Raw genomic sequence first — 21,755 nt, forward strand, 5'->3', positions numbered from 1 at the left:
AACAAAGGCGAGATGAACACTCCACATGGAACGTTATGGTAAGGACATAACTTCTATTTAGTGGCCATTTCTGACTTTCTTATTGGTAAAGAAGGTATGCCCTTGGCTTCTTTCAGGATATCAAAGGCTTTTCTCAACGGTGCTTTTTTACTTCATCCTCCGGTACAGGATCTGGTCCCTCCCCAGGATCTGCCTTTCATTCTTCAGGTTCTAGCTGGTCCTCCTTTTGAACCTTCAGCCTCTTCAGATTTGAAGCTGTTATCTTGGATAAGTTTGTTTTTGATGGTGACAACTTCCACCAAAAGGGTTTCAGAGTTGCAAGCACTTGATTCTTCCCCTTCCTTATTTAGTATTCCATAAAGACCAGGTTTCTCTTCGTATGAACCATTCCTTTGTAACTAAGGTAGCGTCTGAGAATAACCTTAACAGTTCCATTCATTTTCTTGTGTTGTTCCCCATTTTTTCCAATAAAGGCAAACATCTTTTGCATTGTTGGGATGTGCATAGGCAGTTAAGATTTTATTTTGAGCATACCAAGTCTTTCAGGAACTCTATCCAGATGTTTGTCTCCTTTTCAAAGTCCAGGTTGGGCTCTCCTGTTTCTAAAGTAATTTTATTCAAGTGGCTGTCAGAATATATTTTGTTTACATAGTCTTTTGAAAGGCAAGACTTTTCTACATAAGCCTAAAGGTCATTCAGCTAGGGCTATAGCTACGTCTACAGCCTTTCTTTCTAGAGTACCTGTGAGTGATGCTTGTGCTACTTGGCTGGACCACCTCATTTTTGTGTCAGATTATAAGCTGGACATTCACTCTAGGTCCAATGCTTCTTTTGGTTCTACTGTGTTGTGAAATATCCTTCCTTAGTTCCTCCTGAAGAATTGTCATGGCTGGGATCTCTGTCCCACTGGTTAAATCCAGATGGAGAAGACAACATTGGATATAAAAGTTATGTGCTCACCATAATGATAGATCTTTGTTGTCTGTGTCCATCTGGTTCAACCTCCCTGCCCTCCTGACCACAACCTTATTGCTGACTTGGTGAGTCTTCTCCTCTATGATGATCATACAGTGGAGGTTCTTCATTCAGCTCACATTTCCCCTGGGTGGTTTCCTTCCAGTTGTGGGTGATATGTGAATCTGGTAGATATGTTGCATCATCTTGTTTTTGACTCATGGGGCAAGCTCGATCTGGAGAGTTGATGGAGGAGCAGGAAGTTATTGGTAAGAGAGGTGGAGCCAAAATGGGCTAAAGACTTTTGAATTGGCCAATGTCAGATCTGAAGTTCCATAGGTTGAGCCATACTTTCCTGATGGAGAGATGAAAAGTCAGAAAGCAAAGGAGAGTAGTAGTGCTGAAACTGAATTCATCCTCAAGTCTTGGTGAGTACCTTCACGAAGTGGATCCTGTTTTCACAAAACCTCCCCAAGACGACACTGATATATAAACTGTATTTTTATAGCATATATCATGGACAGAAGTAAATCAAAAATAAAAAAGATAGCTGGGTGCACAAGACCCAGGATAAAAAAGTGGCCAATCCTGGTAAGCGTACTGGTGCCAGGACTGGAAAAAATGACAGTGTAGAATCCTCAAAATACGGAAACATTCCTACAGTGGGGCCAGGCCAGGATCGGGGGAAGACGGACCCCTGTTGTAGAAGGAATTAGAAGTCCACAAAAACGACAAAAATTGATTGGCCAAAGAAGAGCCATAAAGACGATAGAGTGGACTATTGAGGATAAGAAAGAAATTATGTATTGTTACTATAATGCAAAAAGCCCAGAATTTCCAGGCACAAGATTTACAAAACGATTAAGAGAGAAATTAGAGGAAAGAAAAATACTTCTGCAGGAAAAACTGTCAGAAGCTTCAAATAAAAATGTACTTTCATTAATACAACAGATTTTTGAAAAACAGTATATAGATCAAGAAATTTTGATCTGTCTGGAAAAAGAAGCATCTGAGGAAGTGAGAAAATATAAACAACAAAACCTAGAGATATTTGAAAAGTATAAAAAAGAAATATGGACATGGGAAAGAAAGAGAGATTTAATATGGTGCAATATTTATGCAAAGGAGAAAGTCAAGTTAACTAGTACAGAGAAGGCAGTATCAAAGATATTCGAAGACACATACAGGGAAAGACATCCTGATATGGAAATTTTCACAATAAAAAGATTAAGAGCACAAAGATATAATGTAGAAAAGATGATTAGTAACGCAGAAGTTAAAGAAATAGAAGTTGAAGTTATGGAGTGCGTGCAAAGTGAAGGATTTAATGTAGAAGGGCTAAAACAGATTACATAACATCATGATGGAGCGAGTCCCCAGAATAAGGAAAAGCAAGACGATCAGGAGACGTGAAGAAGAAATATGGACAGGGGAAAGGAAAAGTGATTTAATATGGTGTAATATTTATGCAAAGGAGAAAGGAAAACTAACCAATACAAAAAGAGCAGCACCACGAATATTTGAAGAAAAATATAGAGAAAGGAATCCAGACGTTGAAAACTTTACAATACAAAACATATGAAGACTAAGAGAAAAAGTAGAAAAAGAAATTAGTAATGGAGAAGTCAAAGAAGTAGAAGTTGAGGTTATGGAACAGCTGCAAAGAGAAGGATTCAGTGTAGTAAATCGAGTACAGAAAGCACAACAACAGGGTAGAGCAATGGATATCCAAATTAAGGGAAAATCAGTGGAACAGGAAGCAATTGGTCAGGTGCCCTATCAAGATATTTTGGAGCCTTCCACAGGAAACCAGTATAAATGTTCATTTGAAGCTAGACAGCAAGGAAAGGAATAGGAAACTGTGGAAAATCAGATGCAGTCAATGTTGAGGAGTGATAGACCAGTGAGTTCCCATATGACAGAACAACAGATGACACAGGATGAAATTGAAGAGAATGTGCCACAGGAAGATGCTATAAAACTTGCCATAAAATGTCCACAGGAAACGGAAAACAAGGGATGTGCCCTCAGTATGGAAGAAAATTAGTTAAAAGAAGAGTTGCTTGATTTAATAGACAAAGACAGATATATCAAGATCAATGAGAGAAGTAGACTGCAGAAGGTTAATAAAACCCCAAAAGTTAGAAACTTGATAAAACAAATGAACACAGTAATTAGGACTGTCCATAGAGATCCATGCAATATAACATAAGTAAACAGAATATATTACTGTGCTGCTAAATGAATAACTGATAAAGTTCTACCACAGGAACACAGGGTAGCAAGAGAAAAGAGAAAGCGAATACCATCATGGAAATATCGAATAAAGAAAACTATAAAGCAGCTTAGACAAGAAGTGTAATTGTCAGAAGATCATAGAAGAGGGAATAGATCAACAAAAATACTAAGAAAGATAGATGTGATAAAAGCAATGCGCAGTATTAGAACAGACCAGGATCTATTATGTACTATTGGAGATAAACTAAAAATTTCAAAACAGGCAGAAAGAGTTAGAAGATACAAAGATAAATATAAGGGAAAAGCACAAAATAAGCAATTTATTGATGACCCAAAAAAGTTTTATAGAGAATTGGGAAATAAGGTAAAAGGAATTGAAAGACCGCCAAAAAAAGAGGAAGTAGATACATTTTGGAGAAGTATCTATGAAGATCCTATGGAACATAACAAAGATACTAAATGGATAGAAGAAGTAAAAGAAAGAATAAGAAGTTTAAAGGTACAGGATATGAAATGGGATGAAATAACAGCTAGAGAGATTGAAACAAAGTTGAGAAAAGCCTCTAACTGGAAAACCCCAGGCTCAGATGCAGTACCTAACTTTTGGCTTAAAGTATTAACCTCTTTGCACAAGGACTTGGCCACAAGTCCGAACACACACTGCACTGGTTAACAACAAGAAAAACAATGCTCTTACTTAAGAGTGAACCTGCAAGCTACCCTAAAAGTTATAGACCAATAACTTGTTTTCCAGCAATGTATAAACTATACATGGGAATTGACTGACAGAGTTTATAGTCATTTACAAGAAAACTCAATTATGGCAGTAGAACAAAAGGGAAGTAAAAGAAAGTCATATGGAACAAAGGATCATTTGTTGTTAAACAAAGTTATAGCGGAGAACTGTAAGACGGGGAAGAATCTAAGTATGCCATGGATTGACTACAAAAAAGCATTTGATAGTATTCCACATTCATGGATAAAAGGGTGCTTAAAATGTATAAGATACACCCTACACTGATTGACTACATTACAGTAACCATGAAACAGTGGCAGACCACTTTGCAATTAAGCCATGATAAAGGACATGTTATTATCCCAGGGATAAAAATTCAAAGGGGGATATTCCAGGGTGATTCCCTGTCACCGTTGCTATTCTGCCTTGCCATTAATCCATTAAGCTGTCTACTTAACAGCTTAGGCCATGGCTAAAATGTGGGTTCTAGAAAACAACAAAGTCTAATGACTTCTCATCTTCTCTTTGTCGATGATTTAAAACTGTGTAGCTCATCAGATGAGCAACTGAAAGCACAGCTGCAGGTTGTCAAAACTTTTTCAGATGATATTGGAATGTTATTTGGTCTTGATAAATGTGCAAAAGCAACCTTTAAAAAAGGAAAACTGTAGCACCAGGAAAACATAAGTTTGAGACAAGAATGTGATATAAAAGAACTTGAGCAAGAGGGAGTGTATAAATACCTGGGAATTGATGAAGGATCTGCAATAAAACATGAACAAATGCAAATAAAGCTCAGTAAGGAGTACTTTAGAAGACTTAAATTAATCCTGAAAACAGCATTGACGTCTAGGAACAAGATCCAAGCCATAAATCAGTTTGCTCTTCCTGTCCTAACTTATAGTTTTGGAGTGATTGACTGGGCCCAAAAGTGCAAAGGCAAAGGAATCTGGATATGGAAAGCTTTGCAATACAAAAAATAAGAATACTAAGAGGAAAAGTAGAAAAAGAGATTAGTAATGGATAAGTCAAAGAAAAAGAAAGTGAGATTATGGAGCACCTGCAAAGAGAAGGATTCAGTGTAGAAAATCCAATACAGAAAGCACCACAACAGGATAAAGCAATGGATATCCAAATAATGGGGAAACCAATGGAACAGAAAGCAATTGGTCAGGTGCCCTATCAAGATATTTTGGAGCCTTCCACAAGAAACCAGTATAAATGTTCACTTGAAGCTAGACAGCAAGGAAAGGAACAGGTAACTGTGGAAACTCTGATGCAGTCAATGTTGAGGAGTGATAGGCCAGTGAGTTCCCACATGACAGAGCAATAGATGGCACAGGATGAAATTGAAGAGAAGGTGCCACAGGAAGATGCTATAGAACTTTCTATAGAATGCTCACAGGAAGTGGAAAACAAGGGAAGTGCCCTCAGTTTGGAAGAAAATGAGCTAAGAGAAGAGGTGCTTGATTTAATGGACATGGATAGATATATTAAGATCAATGAAAGAAATAGACTGCAAAAGATAAGTAAAACCCAAAAAGTAAGAAGTCTGATAAAATGAATGCAGTAATTAGGACTCTCCGTAGAGATCCATGTGATATACCAGAAGTAAACGGGATATATTACTGTGCTGCTAAATTAACAACAGCTGCAGGTTGTCAAAACTATTGCAGATGATATTAGAATATCATTAGATCTTGATAAATTTGCAAAAGCAACCTTTAAAGCAGGAAAATTGCAGCACCAGGAAAACATCACTTTGGGACAAGAATGTGATATAAAAGAACTTGAGCAAGAGGGAGTGTATAAATACTTGGGAATTTATGAAGGATTAGCAATAAAACATGAACAAATGCAAATAAAACTCAGTAAGGAATACTTTAAAAGACTTGCATTAATCCTGAGAAACAGCACTGACATCTAGGAACAAGATCCAAGCTATAAATCAGTTTGCTCTTCCTGTCCTAACTTACAGTTTTGGAGTGATTGACTGGGCCCAAAAAGTGTTGGATAGATTGGATATTAAAACAAGAAGCATGCTTCATGCTCACCAAATGATTTATAAAAATCATTGTATACCAAGATTACATATTCCCTGTTCCGAAGGAGGGATGGGCCTCCTTGAAATTGATTACATGTATAGAGCTGCAATCGTGGGACTCCAGACATATCTACTGACGTCACAAGATCCAAATGTAGTGAAAGTTTTGAAACATGAGAAGAAATCTAAGATGAATTCTCTGCTTAATTTAGCAGAAGCATATCGATGTCAAGCAGGAATGAAAATCAAACCAGAAGTAGATAAAAATCAGGCAGCAACTGAATGTGCCAAAAAACAAAAGAAAGAATATAAGCTGAAGGACCAGATGAGAAGGCAAGAAATGTTCGAAAAACATAAATATAGCTGCAAGTGTAGAAAACTTCTGGAAGAACCTCATGTTGATCAGGAATGAACGCAGGAATGGTTAAGGAGAGGCGAATTCAAACCAAGAAATGAAAGGCTAATACTGGCAGCCCAAGATAGTGGATTACGTACACGCCGGTTTACAAAGTCCATTGAACATGTGGGAAAAACAGACAAACGTAAGTTTTGTAAACCTAATTGGAAACAGTCACACACCTTGTTGCTGGTTGCGACACACTAATGACAGAAGGATTGTATACTGAAAGGCATAATAATGTGGAGAGACTGTTGCACTTGGGATTGTGCAAACATTATGGTATTGAAGTGGCTGAAAAACACTGGAAATGTGAGCTGCAAAGCATCATAGAAAATGATGAAGTTTATATCACATGGGATCACCTATTACCAACAGTTCAAAAGATAGATGCTAGAAAACCAGATATAGTGGTCCAAGAAAAGAAGACAAAAGTAGCATTGATCATTGAAATTGCCACACCCAGTCACTAAAAGTACCTTGTGTACAGAGAGACAGAAAGTCATAAAATATCAGGATCTGCAGGTGGAAATGAGAGCAATGTGGAAGAAAGATACTCAGATAGTTCCAATAGTAGTAGGAGCAACGGGTCTTATAAAAAATAATTTACAGTCGTATTTGGATATGTTACCAGTACATGTAACTCCATACACACTGCAGAAGGAGTCATTACTGGGCACATTGCAAGTGCTGCGAAGAGCATTACTGGCTAACATCAAAGATTGAAACAATGCTAATTTCATGAACGTCAATCATACTTTGACTTAGGAATGGGATCCATTCCCATCATGATATTAGAAACCCAAAAGACTTGGAGAAATTTAAAAAGAAGACATACAACATATAGCTATTGTTATGGTGAGTACCTAACTTTCATTTTCATATACAGTCCAAAGTCTGCCGAGAGAGAGAGAGACTGAGAAACAAAAGCTGAAAGAGTGAGTTAATAAAGTTAACATCATGGTAATAAATGAAGTATCTTAAAACTGCAGCTGCTCATAGATTATCACAAAGGTCTGTACCCTATCCTGGTAAAGGCTAAAGAAACCACTCCTAAGAGGGAGTGGCTAATTTTACATAAGTATAGTTAAGCCTACAATTGTTAGAGAGGAAAAGTACATTGCTGTGCAATCCATTCCATTTAGGATCATGGGAGAGAGAACTTTTCAGTTGCCATTAGTCAGAAGGTTCTTTTGGACAGAGAAGATGGGGTAACAAGTCAGTAAAGTGGCTGTCTTTGATTATGTCTTGGCAGATGTTCTAATGGGTAATAACTCTGATGACATAATATCTTATATACAGTGAAATGCAGCCAAGCATGGAGAGAGGTATGTGGAGAATTTAGCAGGGGGAGACCCAGCCAATGGCCACACATCCAGCAGTGGCTGGTTCAGGAAAATAACTAGGAAGCAACAAGAAGCCTGAACCTGAGCCACAACCATTGGACCTTGTCTTGAAGAGGCTACTTCGGGGAAAAGATGGTAGGAAGCAACAAGCTTGAATCTGTGGCAGCTGTCCAAAAATACTAAACTTCTGTTGCAAGGGGACGTGAGGTGGTTCACAGAGAGAGAGAGAGAGAGAGAGTGAGAGTTGCCAGTGACTGCCCCACTGTATTGTTTTCCCATTGTCTAACCTATTGTACTTGTGCAAGGCAGTTTATATATTTGGCAGTGGGACTAGCTATTTAAACATTCACTCAGACTTTATTTACCCAAAGGTACGTAATGGCCCTAGTTTAGCAAGCAGCATGATCTGCTGTATGCTGTTGTGTTTTGGACCATCCATGAAGAAGACATAGCTCATCCTGGAACTCCTCACTGTGCAGGGAGTTCACCTTTTCCTGCAGAATGTATCCACATGTTCTGTTTTACTGGTAAAAGGGACCATGAAGGTGATGTAAATTTGGATAAGGTGTCTGCTTTAATAGTAGATATCAAGTAACGCTTCCCTCTTTTTATCCTCCCAACTGGAAACTGTACAATTGGCTGTCACAATTTTATAATGCAGCGGATATATTGCATTTTAATGGTTTTGCTGATATACTTTGCAACATGTTATGGTGTTGTATTTTATAGTATTTTGGTTAACTAAGTCTTTATTATTGATACCTCTCTCTCTCTCTCTCTCATTACTCTAATTAAATTAGCCTTCTACTACCAATACTCTGTGTTAATAACAACAATGTCTTGTATTTATTACTAATCTAGGTCTGTTTTTCTGTAATAATATTGTATACTAGGATGAGCTTAAGTCTTTTCTGCTGTTCGCTCAGCATTTTGTTCTTGTGTATACTTTTCATGAAACTTCTGTTACTGTAAATATGTGCAACAATGTAACTTGGTAATTTTTCTTGCTTTTTCAGTGTTTGATATAACTTTGTAATTTTCTTGATTTTTGAATATATGCATGTTAATTTCTTATTTTTTTTTCTCTGGAGCTTTTCTCCTTGGGTCTCTATTAAAAATGGGCCTTTGGCTCAGCTGGACTAACCCGGTTAACAAATGACAAATAAATATCTGCTACACAGTTCTTTTGTATAAGTTGTAAAGTCTTTCTGAGTATTCATTCACTGTATGTTACATTTACTCATTACGTGTTACATTCACTGATTAAATGTATCATTTGCCATTTTGTTTGTTCTGAGGAAGTCTGTGTAATAGAGAAAAAAGCGCTAAACTCCATTAAACTTGTGGTCTTCTTGGAAGTGTTCGTTTCCTGCTGGTTTTTCTTATGTATCATTTGCCTACCATGAGCACACTTCCCTGAGATACACGTTTGAAAAACAGTAGGTAGCAAAGAACAGTGCAGGGAATATAGAGGGGTGCCTTGTGCCTCCTGTAAAAATATATTCCATGATACAAGACCTGCATCGATCCTGCAGTTGGAAGATATCCACTACTGAGAAAAATCTGGTCAGAAAGCAGAATTAAGAAGATGAACAAGTCCAGTTATGATTTACTGTCACTGTGACTGCTCCTTGAAGCCCTGTTGTATACTTGTTATAACAGGAAAGTTGCTGGTGAAACAACAGATGCAAAATGTCTAGAGTCCACACTAAAACACCCCATTTAGGATCATGGGAGAAAGGCTTTTTCATTTGCCATGCAAACAGGTTCCAGAATGTACAAAATAAGACTGGGGAGAATCCTTTAAATATCAATAAAGCGACTGAATATGGATTTACTCAAACATCACATAAAACGTAAGTATCCCACCCCTTACCGAGGTACTCCCTGACAATCTGAATGAGTGACAACAAGTGCAGTACCCTGGTAGGGAGTGGGATACTGCCAGTACAGTAAAAAAATAAGTTTCAGTAACTACACATTCATTGTGTTCAAGTGTCAGGAAGGCTTTGAGATCAGGCAGTAATGAGGGATTAAGCATAAGGTAGTGGAGAAGTACTTAAATATAGAAACTCTCCTACCTTATGCTTAATCCTTCATGACACCAGTTTGGAAATCTGGTGCATCTTATCCACACTGAATAAAGGCCTGAATAACTGCCAACTGTAGATCAGTCTCAGTTTCTCCTTGATAAACTGAATTCTATGCCTTTCATTCCCACTAAGCTTTGTTGGGTGATATTAACTACCCATCTATTAAATGGAATTCATATCCAATATGCAATAAATATAGCTAGCGATCCCAAAATGTTATCATTACTAACTCTCTAGATCAATTATTCCAAGTTCCCACCAATGATGATTGTAATAATCTTGACATTGTCCTTACAAATTGCCTCTACCTGCACCTCTACTAATATTTTTCAAATTTTAAACAAAACCGACCATCAAACTGTCATTTTCTCACTCAGAATTAGTATCATCCTGCCAAATAACTCAACTATGTTCAAAGATTACTGAAAGTCATCCCACTATGTCTGTCTGAGTGCCTGAAGAAATTCAGAAGCAGTCCCCTCTTTTGACCCAGTTACTATGGCCATTACAAATATCTCTTAAAAAAAACTATCCTAATTCAACATAGGTAAAATGAGAAATTCAAAAACAAATCCCTATGGTAGAACTCCCAAATAAACTCTGTAAAAAAGAGGAAAAACTATTTGCTTCATATAAAAGATTTCCTACCACCCGGCATAAGAAGATACTTAGCCAAGCTAGTAGAGAACTCAAGCACAACATTAGAAATATAAAGACAGGACATTAACTCATTGTAGTCACTAACACCAAGGATACTATAGGGCCTTTCTGACTATTCTAAAATTACTAGAAGTAACACCCACAATTACCCTGAGCTCCAGTTGTACAGTACTACCTATTCTGAATGTCAAGCCTTAGCCAGTGCCCTAATTGATGTATTAATTTCCTGTTTCACCCCTCCCAGTCACCCCCATATTCCCTCCCTTGAACCACCAAACACTTCTTTCCACAAATTCACAATTGACTAGATCCTAGAAGCTCTATCCAAAACCAAAAAGAGATCTCCCTGGGCCCAGGTAATATGAATGGCTGTATCTTGGTTAGTACCAACTACAGCATTGCTGAACCACTCCTAAACCTTTTCAGCCTCGGTCTCTCCACGTGGTTGTGACTGACCACTGGAGAATGGCTATCATGATTACCACTCCATAAGGGTGGCTCCACAATAATCCCTGGCAACTGTTTTCCTATTAGCCTCACCAACTTCATCTGTGAAATTGTGGAACATATCTTAGTCAGCATCATAAGCAGTAAAATTGGTGACATACAAAACACTGAATTCGTAATCAGTCTGGCTTCATGAAAGGTAGAGCTTCTCTTCTTATCTGGTTACTTTCTTTGAAAATATAATTCATACCATTGACAAAGGTCTTTGTGCTTGTACTGCTCATCTGAACTTTGCTAAAGTTTTTGATATGATTCCTGACACTGGCATTATTAGTAGACTCACCAGTATAAAAATTAAACCACTATGTCACCAGTTAGAATGCAAATTAGCCTTGTGGACTATGAAAGCTCCTGTCCTACTAGTTCTCATCCACCTCAGAAGTACTGGTAATGCTAAGAACACTCAGTCATTCCAAAGACCTCAGCATTTATTGCAAAATAAATATGACCTCATGGAGAGAGGCTCCTCACCAAAAGAACTCCCTTCCTATGGAACAAGCTAACCTTGCAAGTCTAACAACATATCACATTTGTCTTCTTCATGTTCTGCCTTGATGTTTGAAATGGGTACCCACAAATTTTCTCCTGAGCTAAGCAGTATAGCCATCACTGGGGGGTGACATATCCATCCTGTAAACTCTTTGAATTGTCTGGCTATAGGCTTTATACAATTACCCAGGCCTCCTGCCTAGTAAGAACCCATGAAGGTAAAAGTATTATTTCAGTCAACTACTGTTATAACTACTTCAGTGTAATTCTAGATCTGTCGCTTTCCTTCCACTTACGTGTTGACACTGTCATAGCCAAAGTTCTTTGAAAACTCATAAACTACAATAAGTATGCCATCCACCTCATTCAGGGGAATGGAATGCAAAACTGAAGGTACATGGGATGAAACTGAGCACATATGAGACAGTGGTAGTGGCAGCACATGGGAAAAATCAGAAGAAGCTTAGAACGTAGTTAGTTGGGAAAATAATGGAACAGTTTAGCAGCTTTGGCTATCAGGGAGGGGTGGTTCAGGAGAAGGTAAACCTAAATGAAGAGGTCAAAACAAGAATCATAGGAGCTGCAGCTGACTGGCACAGAGTATCAGGGGTAGTGTATGACAAAAAAATGCCAAAGAAGCTGAAAAGTAAAGTGTACAAATCAGTGGCGCAATGAGTACTAATGTATGACACAGAAACCTGGGCAGTAAAGGCAAAGCAGTTGCGGAAGCTAGAGGCGATGGGATGATGTTCATAGGTAAGTACTAGGCTAGCTGCCATTGGACCATTTTAAGCCTAGGCAATTTTTCATGGTGGGAACCAAACTCTGTAACTCTGTCTCTGATTTAAGCACTTTAACCATTGTGCAAAACTCCAACCTCAGTGTCTGAGACGGGTGGTAGGATGCACATTGTGGGACAAAGAAATGAGGACATCAGAGCTCAAGCCTAAATAGCTCCAGTTGCAGAGAAGATCAAAGAGAAGAGATTATGGTGGTTTGTTGGGCACATGTCAGAAAAGCAGAAGATAATCTGGTGAGGAAGATTGGGGCAGACAAGCAGGCAAGAGGAAACATGGGCAACCAGTAAAGAGGTGAATGGGTTGTGCGAGAGAAGACTCACGACAGTCAGGCATGACTGCTGAAGAAAGTAGGAGAGTGGCATTGAGTCAAGACAGATGGTGACAGCTGACACAATATCCCAAGCCATGCAGAAAAATGGAATAAAGGGGGTTGATGATGATGATTATGATGACGACCTCGCCTCTGACTCCTGATCTGCTCTAGCCAAATTCTTATTTACTTCCATTCTTCTGCCAGCTGTAACTCTACCCACTTCCATCTTACAAAAAGAATAAAAATCTGCTGGTTTACCAGGCTTTCAGAGCAACATACCCATTTAGTGGGTTCTTCCCTAAACGTTTTACCATTAACAAAAAGAGCTTATTTCTTGTTTGCTCTTACCCTTTATAAACTATTTAACTTAGATTTTTGTCTACCTCTCACATACAGACATTAATAATATGCACCACATTGGTCCTTTACTGTGTCATTCTTTTATCTTACAATTACCATCCTTTTCTCTACCATGGAAAGAGCCTTTTCTGAATTTCTCTCTCCCCTAAGATACATAAGGTTTCCATTGTACAGCAATTCAAAAGTTCTTTCTCACCTTATTTCGTGTTACTATTATAAATAATTTATTCTCCACCCTTTGACTCTGTTGTTTTACCCACTTGCCCTTTTAAACTATAAATTTGTGTTTTTATGTGAAAATCCTTACATTTTTTCTCAGTGGTGGTAGAGTCTTGTCAAAACAATTATTGAACTGCCTTGACATTTCTGAGTTAAATGGAAATAATGTTGAGCTGCCCCAATAATTCTGTTTATTTTCAGTTGGAGTGGCATCTGTACATACTTTAGTCCATATAGTGTAGTATAGTGTATGCCTCTTACTGTCTGTAATTGACTGGCATGTTCTTTATATCGTTATAACATGTGTAGTAATATGTATTAGTGTAAGATATGTGCTTACTCTTAACTGTCTTTAGCTGGCTGGTGGCCCAGGTCATGGCTGAAAAGGGTTTTACAGCAAGCCTACTCAGTCCCCTGCTTAGCAAATGTAGAAGTAAAATGAAATAAAATAAAGGAGGAGGAGCTTCAGAACTTTCACCAGAGACTTCATTGTGCTGGTGGAATGTTATTTGGTCATTGCATATGTGTGGAAACTGCTAAAATGATGTGCATGTTTTTTGACAGAATTTCCAAAATGAGGTGAAGGGTGCCATTTTTGTAAACATCTTCAAACTTAGATGACTGATAACTAGTGGTACTAACCACACTTAGAGACAGAGAAGTGAGGAGAAGTGAGTACGGAAACACAGATAACAGAAGTAGGACTGTGCAAGCATAAATGTCATACCCCCAGTCAGCTAACTATTAGAGTATTATAAGGTATTACCAGAAAGATGGATTTTAGCAGTGGCTTTTTTGTACTTTGAAAAAGCTGGTTTATGTGTGATGATCTTGAAAGAAATCTTTTAAACAGGTGCATTTATTTGGGTGCAAAAATATGATTACCTGTAATGGCCATTCTGATAAAGGGGTTTTGCTCCCAAGCAGGCAAAATTCACTTTTAAATTAGAGCATAAAGGTTGAAATCATGTGAAGTCTAAATGTAGTGCCCCTTCCTACATGAATAAATCAGTGCATGGCATGTTTAAAAGAAGTAATGTTGATAAGTCTGCTGTGTAGTATAGAGGAAAAAAGCCATGTCTGTGACCCAAATGGGCTGAGTTTGATGTGCATCCTAGGCAATGGAGGAGTCATTGACAAGAAGGAGGATGTAGGAGCATTGTGGGTGCATGAGACAGAACATAAACACTGGTAGGGTTTCTAGAGGCATGATGAGTAGTAACTGCCTTATTCAAGCTGGCAGGCAAATGAGGGGTATGTCTTTAAATAGGTGAGGGTAGCTCTATCGCTCACCATTGCTTACCTATTGAGCTGAGGCTAGTGCGTCATGGGATGGTTAAAGTTAGCAGAATATCCCAGCTACAGTATGACAACCCCAGTATCTGTAATCTGCTCCACATCACTGGGATGCTCGTAGCCCATTGGCCAAAAGTCTTTTTTGTTTGATAGACAAAATCCTCCAAGCAAAGGGATACATTCACCAATATCCTGTTATGTAGTGACCATGAGGTCAGGAGTTGTCTGCAAATTTTATATATATATATATATATATATATCTATATATACTGCGGTGGTGGTGCTGCGGTAGCGTTGTCGCCTCACAATAAGACGTTGTCCTGTTCGATTCTCGGCTAAAGCGTCTTCTGTGTGGAGACATGCGTGAATGGGCATACCTTCATTGAAGGTTGTGCATCAGAGCTGGCAACTCGGTATGTAAAAATCTACTGCCAATCATTAGCAGACCGGAGTTCCGCTGTGGCGACCCCTAACAGGGAAAAGCCGAAAGATACAACAAATATATATATTTATATATGTGTATATATATATATATATATATATATATATATATATATATATATATATATATATATGTGTGTGTGTGTCTGTGGGGTGTATATATATATATAACACACACACACACACACACACACACACACACACACACACACACACATAATGTGAGCATATATATATGCTTATATGTACATATATATGCATGTGTGTGTGTGAAAAGGGTTTGTAGCTAGATTGATATACATACGTAGGTATGTATATATATGTATTGAGGAAATGTTTGAGATACGCTTACAACACAGCTTCCGGTTTGGAATTTTTCTCATGCAGTTTGTTTGCTGTAGTTGCATTTTGAAGTCACTTAGAGGCTGCTAGATCTGGTGGAACCTCCCTAATAATTAAAGGTTTATGTTTATAAAATAGGCAGAAGGCGTTATTAGTTGTGATTAATGCTACTTCATTCATAAGCAGCAGAACATTGGCTACACATCAAGAAGTACAATTTTTAGTTAAACAGGTAGACTGTGACCAGACAAGCAAGATTCTTTTACAGAGGACTCCCAGGTTTTCAGAGGTGACGCACAGTTTTAGAGAATATAATTTTGACTGTTGATGTTTGTACTGGAATGTTTTAAAAGCACTCTGCACCTTGTTACTTGGTAACCAGTAACTGAATAGTTCACAACTTAACTGTGTATGTAAATTTCTTGCAGCTGGCTTGTAGCAATATTGTCTCAGGTCAACCCTTTGTTTGGACCACAGCTGAAAAATGAAACCATCTGGTACTTGCGATACCTTTGGGAGTAAGACATTTTGGGCCATTTATAAGGTATGTAAAAATGTTACTGAGTAAACAGCTAGAGAAAGTTTAGCCCCTTATGGCTGTAGTTAATGCTGCATGATGTACAGGTTAAGTCCTTGTACTTTGTTCTGAGTAGTACTCCTTAAGGGGACCCTCTTCTATGCTTGTCCCAAACCTTATATATTAAATAGTGACGTTACACAATGTGGGGCATTCATTGTTTGCTGATCTTGGAGGATACAGGACTTCTGTTGCGTCTAAAGGAAGGGGCTAGGGAAGTGATGCATACCTCATTCTGCTGTCTCCCATTTTTGAGGCATGAACTTCATGACAGAATGCCTGACATAACCACCATTTAACAGTGTTACTTTTATAAACGTAGCATTTCTTTCTGAAATAAAATCTTGGTAACACTTCTCTTGACAAGATGAATTTCATAGGTAGGTACTAGGCTGTTGGCCCTAGGGCCTATATAAGCCTAGCCAAATGGTACCCCGGCTTTTGCTATGCAAGAAAATTATTTTCCTGTGCCCCTGTCAAGCAGAGCCACAGAAGTGATCCACGGGGTGAATTTCCTATCTCCCATCCAATCATCAAGATTTTTCTTGAAGAGTGCTAATGAGGAGCTTTGTTTGATGTAGATAGGTAGTTTGTTCCAGAGTATGGGAAGTCTCTGAGATAGGAATCTATTCCTCCAGCATGTTCTGTTTATTGTGGTGACAAGGTTTAGGTCCCTAGAGCATGTAGCTCGGAGGGATTGGGATTTCTGTACGTGGAGCATGTCCAACAGCTCTGGGTTTGACATAGCTTTGTATGTTAGGCAGAGATCGCCTCTGAGTAGGTGATATGCAACAGAGTAAAGCTGGAGTTTTTTGAGACGGTCTGCATAGGGCATCTGTTTGAGGCTGGTAATCCTCTTTGTGAGGCATTTCTGTGGCCTTTCCAGTTGGTGTAGATGTCTTGTGAGGTACATACCAAAAGGGGCGTTGTCCTCTATAATGGGTCTAATGAGTGATGAGTAGAGGGGAACAATGACCTCTTTTTTCCTGGATGAGAAACCTTTTGTGATGAGGTGTGCCACGTAGAAGGATTTGCTGACTACTGTGGCGATGTAATTATCAAAGGAGAGACTACTGTCCACCTGTGTCCCAAGGTCTCTTATTACACTTTCGGTGTTAAGTAGACTACCGCCTATGTAGTAGTTCATGGATATAGAGTTTTTACCAGAAGGGATGACAGTGCACTTTTTGGCATTGAGCTTGAGGCCATGGCTTTGACACCAGGCATCTGTCTCAGTGAGGCCCTTTTGTAGGATGTCCACATCATTAGGAGATTTGATTATGGCTCCTAGTTTGCAGTCATCTGTGAGCTTTGTTAGCCAAAGACCTTCTGTGGTAGCCTGTACTTCAGAGAAGTAGATACCAAACAGGAGAGGACCTAGGACTGAACCCTGTGGTACTCCACTTGCCACTGGTCTGAAGCTGGATTTAGAGTCTGCTACTTTCACAGTGTGGGTTCGGTCAGGAGCCAGTTGGTAACCCATCTTGTGACATAGGGATTTATACCTAGTTTAGTAAGTTTGTATATAATTCCAGAGTGGGGGATGGTGTTGAAAGCCTTGGCGAGATCTAGATAGGCTGTGTGTACCACCTTACCCTCATCTACAGCTTTGGTGACCGCTTCAAAGAAGTCTTATCAGGTTTAGGAGACATGATCTGCCTTTTACAAACCCGAACTGGGTAGGGTCCAGAGTTTGGAGATTACCAATGTCATTGTTTATAAGTTCCATGATGATATGCTCCATAGCCTTGCAGACCAGGCTCGTCAGGCTAATGGGGTGGTAGTTCCCGGGGTCCATGGTGGCTCCCCCTTTGTGGAGTGGGATAACCGTTGTTGTGCGCCATTCAGTGGGCACAAAGCCTGAGGTGAGACTATGATTGAACATGGTACTTAGGTGGGGTGCCAGTTCGTTCTGTAGTTCATGTAGAACGCAGCCTGGGATGTTGTCAGGTCCCATGGATGCTGTGTTCTTGGCTTTGGAGAGTGTGTTTTTTACCTTTGCAGCCGTGATTACAGGTACTTTGCATTCTTCCGGTATAGAGATGGGCCCTTTAGGGGATGAGAGAGGGGTAAAGTTAGCACTGAAACTATCTGCCAGGATGTTGGCAATATCAGTTGGTTCTGTATATTTAGTGCCATAGTGCTGTAACTCAGAGCACATCTGAGTGTTGCCATTGAGATTCTTGACATAGCTATAGAATGCTTTGTGGTTGTCTTTAGAATCAGTGGTGATTTTGTTTTCATAACTAGCTTTGGAGGATTTTATGAGGGATCTCATTTTCTTACTGAGGCTGACCACGGAGTTCCTCCAATCATGGGATTTTACTCTTTTTTGCAGCAGTTTCTTTCTTCTCTTGTAGAGTTTGTTTATAGCAGGGGACCACCAGATTAGCTTCCTTTTTTTGTAGGATAGCATCTTAGTTCTGTTAGGGATTGCACGATCCATGCACTTGTGTAAGTGCTTATAAAGTGCAATTGTGTAGGATTCAGCAGTCGTATCTCTATTGTCCAACAGCATGGGTGTAGTGAAGTTTGCCACTTCTGTCTTAAGAAGCGTGAAGTTGGCTTTGGAGAAATTTTTTACGGTGGTTTCCCTAATGGGGGTGGGATGTGGATGTCTAGGGTGATTTGCTTATGGTCGGATCTGACCAACGAGGAATTGACTTCTGGTGTGGAACACCGGTTGCCCATGTTGGTAATAACCAGGTCTAGGATATTGCTGCCCTTGGTGGGGGTGTGGATAAGTTGATCCAAGGCATTGGAATTTATAAAGTCCAGAAAACGTTGAGCACAAGAGTTGATACATGAGTAGTTTTCCTTAATGGTGGGGTAGTTGAAATCGCCCATTGTTAGGGTGTTAGGTTGTACCTAATATTTTCCAGTGTATCAAGAAATGAGGAGTGGGAATCCTGGGGCATGGTGGGGTATCTGTAGCAAGCTACAATTTACATCGCTGTCTTGCCCAGAGTTAGTTGCACTTGGATAATCTCAGATGCATTATGATGAGCAACTAGCCTGGAGGTGTGGCTATCCTTAATGAATATGGACATGCCTCTGCCTTTAGTGCTTCGGTCCAAGTTAGGTGGCCGAAAGGTGTGCTATGAACTATAGCCTGGTAATGCAGGGGTGCTCTCTGGAGCCTTGAACCAGGTCTCTGTCACTGCACAGATGTCGATGTTCTCCATTTTAAGGAGTGCCTCGAGTGAGTGCATTTTGAGGTTTAGACTTCTAGCATTGAGTAGCATTACCCTCAGATTTTGCTTGTTTGTACCTGTTACGGTGGTGAATTTGTCATTTGAATCTTGCGTAAAAAAGGCACTATAGGGGTGGCAAGAGCCTTAGCCTGTATCCGGAATCCCAAGGGCGACAGGTGCAGGCCATCTCTGGCAAAGCATCGTGGTTTATTAATCATGTCATCCCAGGCAGATGGATACAAATTGCAAATCTGGATGTCCTTTAAATGATAAACAGTTTCCACAGAAATAGAGTGTCAGTCCTCTTTTTTTCATCAACGTATTCTAATCTGCATCTCTGAGCTGTTCTGTACAGTTAATAGTCTTCCTTCTAAAACTGTAAGACATGCATACTGATCATGGGTAAAATCCAAAGGCATTGCAATAACTGACCAGCCATCTGTTTATCTCCTTCACAGTGGACAAACGAGCCCTACTTGTGACCATACAGATCTCATCAGAGTGGTTTTCAAATTATGTCACTGTTGAGAGACAGCTTCAGAACACTATAAATTCCAGTGGCTATTATAGAGGCACATTCTATTACACCTGTTTCTGTCTGGGCAAGTCCTGGTCAGATGTTTACATATTTTGTAAACAGTACAAACCTGAAACCCAGTTTACAAGCAGAGCAAGCTCTGGTAGAGTAGTAATGCAGTAAAAGCTTTCTTAACTGTTCATCACCAGATTTTAGTCTCACAGAAGTTATTGGACTTCTGTCCTTTGTTATAATCATTTTTGCAAGAGTAGTCCCTATAGAAATTAAATATAGTTGTGTGAGTTACTTACTTTAACAGCTGATCTTTGACTCTTTTTGTAGCAGTATGGATATAGTCCCACTTCCCCTTTTTCGATCTGAATTAGACATTTTTTTCTTTGTAGCCTACAGGTTGCCTGTGTATGCTTTTATGTTACTGTATCATTTTTATTTAGCAACTATTATACTGTTTTACATCATACTTTACAAATCTATTACTAGACGACCTGAAGATTGCATTAAGTAGAATTGCTTTTATATTTGGCATTTCCCAGTTGATACTGGATTAGCACTAGTGTTATACACAGTATAAAGTAAATAAAAACTGGTCCAAATTGGAAACACTTTTCAACACATTTAGTCTCTTTGCATCTAGTCAGTCTGTATCCTTCATATTCCACAAAACCTTTAACTGAGAGGGGGATATTAAGGCGATAGATATCCAAAAAGTAAATCAGTAAAAATAACTTGTTGCAGAAGTAAGTTGAGACCATCATTATTGTTGTGCATGTGAATATGGGTACTTGAAACTCAAGATGGATTATGATTCATGTCTGTGAGCAGAGGTGCATGTGTTGTATTTGCTGCTACAAGACTCTGATAGGTCTGTTGTTATGGTAACTATTTCAGCATCTCCCACAGACTTTGCTTTCTCTTCATCTCTTTCTAACAGATAGGTATCAGTGGCTCAGCAAGTAATGCAGTTGCCTTTGGTGCTGGAAGAGAATGTGGCTGTTAGTTCTTATTCCACTCCAGCTGAGTGGATTAATTTTGAAATTGCTGACACTACAGTGCTGCAGCAAGGGGCACTGCACACCTGAGTGTGCTGTCCTTCTGATGAGACATTAAACTGAAATTCCATCTGCTTGAGTTGGTGGTAGCTCTGATGGATGTAAAAGATCCCACAACACCTGTCAAAAAGATTATATGTTTCTTTATTTAATTAACACTTTTCCAGCTTTGTTTTATTATACACACACACATATTGCATTTACACTTTGTATCACACTTTATACTTTTATAAGACACTTAATACATTTACTTTCCTAAACAAATTCACCAACCTTTTTATCCACCCCACTCCTTCCACCATAACCATGTTTTATGTCACATATTACCTTCTCATTGTATTTTTTTTGTTATACAATAATTTTGTACATTTTCTTTTCCAGAAGCACCAAATAGCAATGAATAATATTTTTATCCCGTTTTTCAGTTTTTTTCTTCGCTCAGTCTCATATTTCCCGTACAGCACCATGCCCATATCACCATTCTTAAATACTTTCTGCTCATAAACATCTTTGAATAATTTATTAAAACCTTCATTTTTTATAATAAAAAAAAACTGTTGGGACTCTCCAGTATTGCAGCTGTTATACATTCTTTTCTTCTGTCATTTTATATTCGTGTTACTTTTCACTGGCAGTTTGTCCAGAAATAAATGCCACAGGAAATCACTGGCTTTAAGAAAGGGTTAACATTTTTCCTGCCTTTTTCTTACTCCTTTTTGTATTCACCCCATTTCTCCCTGAATGATCAGTATAATAGCTCTCTTTCGTTATATCTGCCATTCTTTTCTTTCCTTTCCTACTTCATTTATTTCAATTTTTCCTGTTTTTACTTTCATATATTCTTTCTCTTCCAACCTTTTATTTCTGTTTTCTTTTTCTTACCCACACCCAACTCCATCTTTATATTTTTCAAAGAATAAATTTCCCAGAATTGCCTTTTTTCTTACATTTTTTAACACCCAAAGCAGATTTGTTGACGTTAAGATGACAATTGCATTCATAAATTCCAGCCTTCCCTCTCTATTACATTATCCCTCTTTTGATTGGATTCAACCTTGTTCCCCACAAAAAAAAAAAAAAACAGATGCTGACAGTTCACTTTCCTTGCAACTTGGAAATATGTACAGACTACCTACATATGACAACTTTCCTAAACTGTATG

General features: G+C 38.8%; 1 protein-coding gene across 1 annotated transcript in view; it reads left to right on the top strand.

Moving 5' to 3' along the window:
- Nucleotides 1-21,755, top strand: part of ATP6V0E2 (ATPase H+ transporting V0 subunit e2) — a 200,737-nt gene that overhangs the window by 135,390 nt on the left and 43,592 nt on the right. The window contains exon 3 of the mRNA XM_044056720.1: nt 15,664-15,779. Coding sequence (XP_043912655.1) covers nt 15,664-15,757 — 94 coding nt within the window. The 3' untranslated portion in view covers nt 15,758-15,779. The remainder of the gene's footprint in view (nt 1-15,663; nt 15,780-21,755) is intronic.

The sequence above is a fragment of the Protopterus annectens genome, chromosome 14.part0, assembly GCF_019279795.1.
Source record: "Protopterus annectens isolate FY-2018-M chromosome 14.part0, PAN1.0, whole genome shotgun sequence".
Lineage (NCBI taxonomy): Eukaryota > Metazoa > Chordata > Ceratodontiformes > Protopteridae > Protopterus > Protopterus annectens.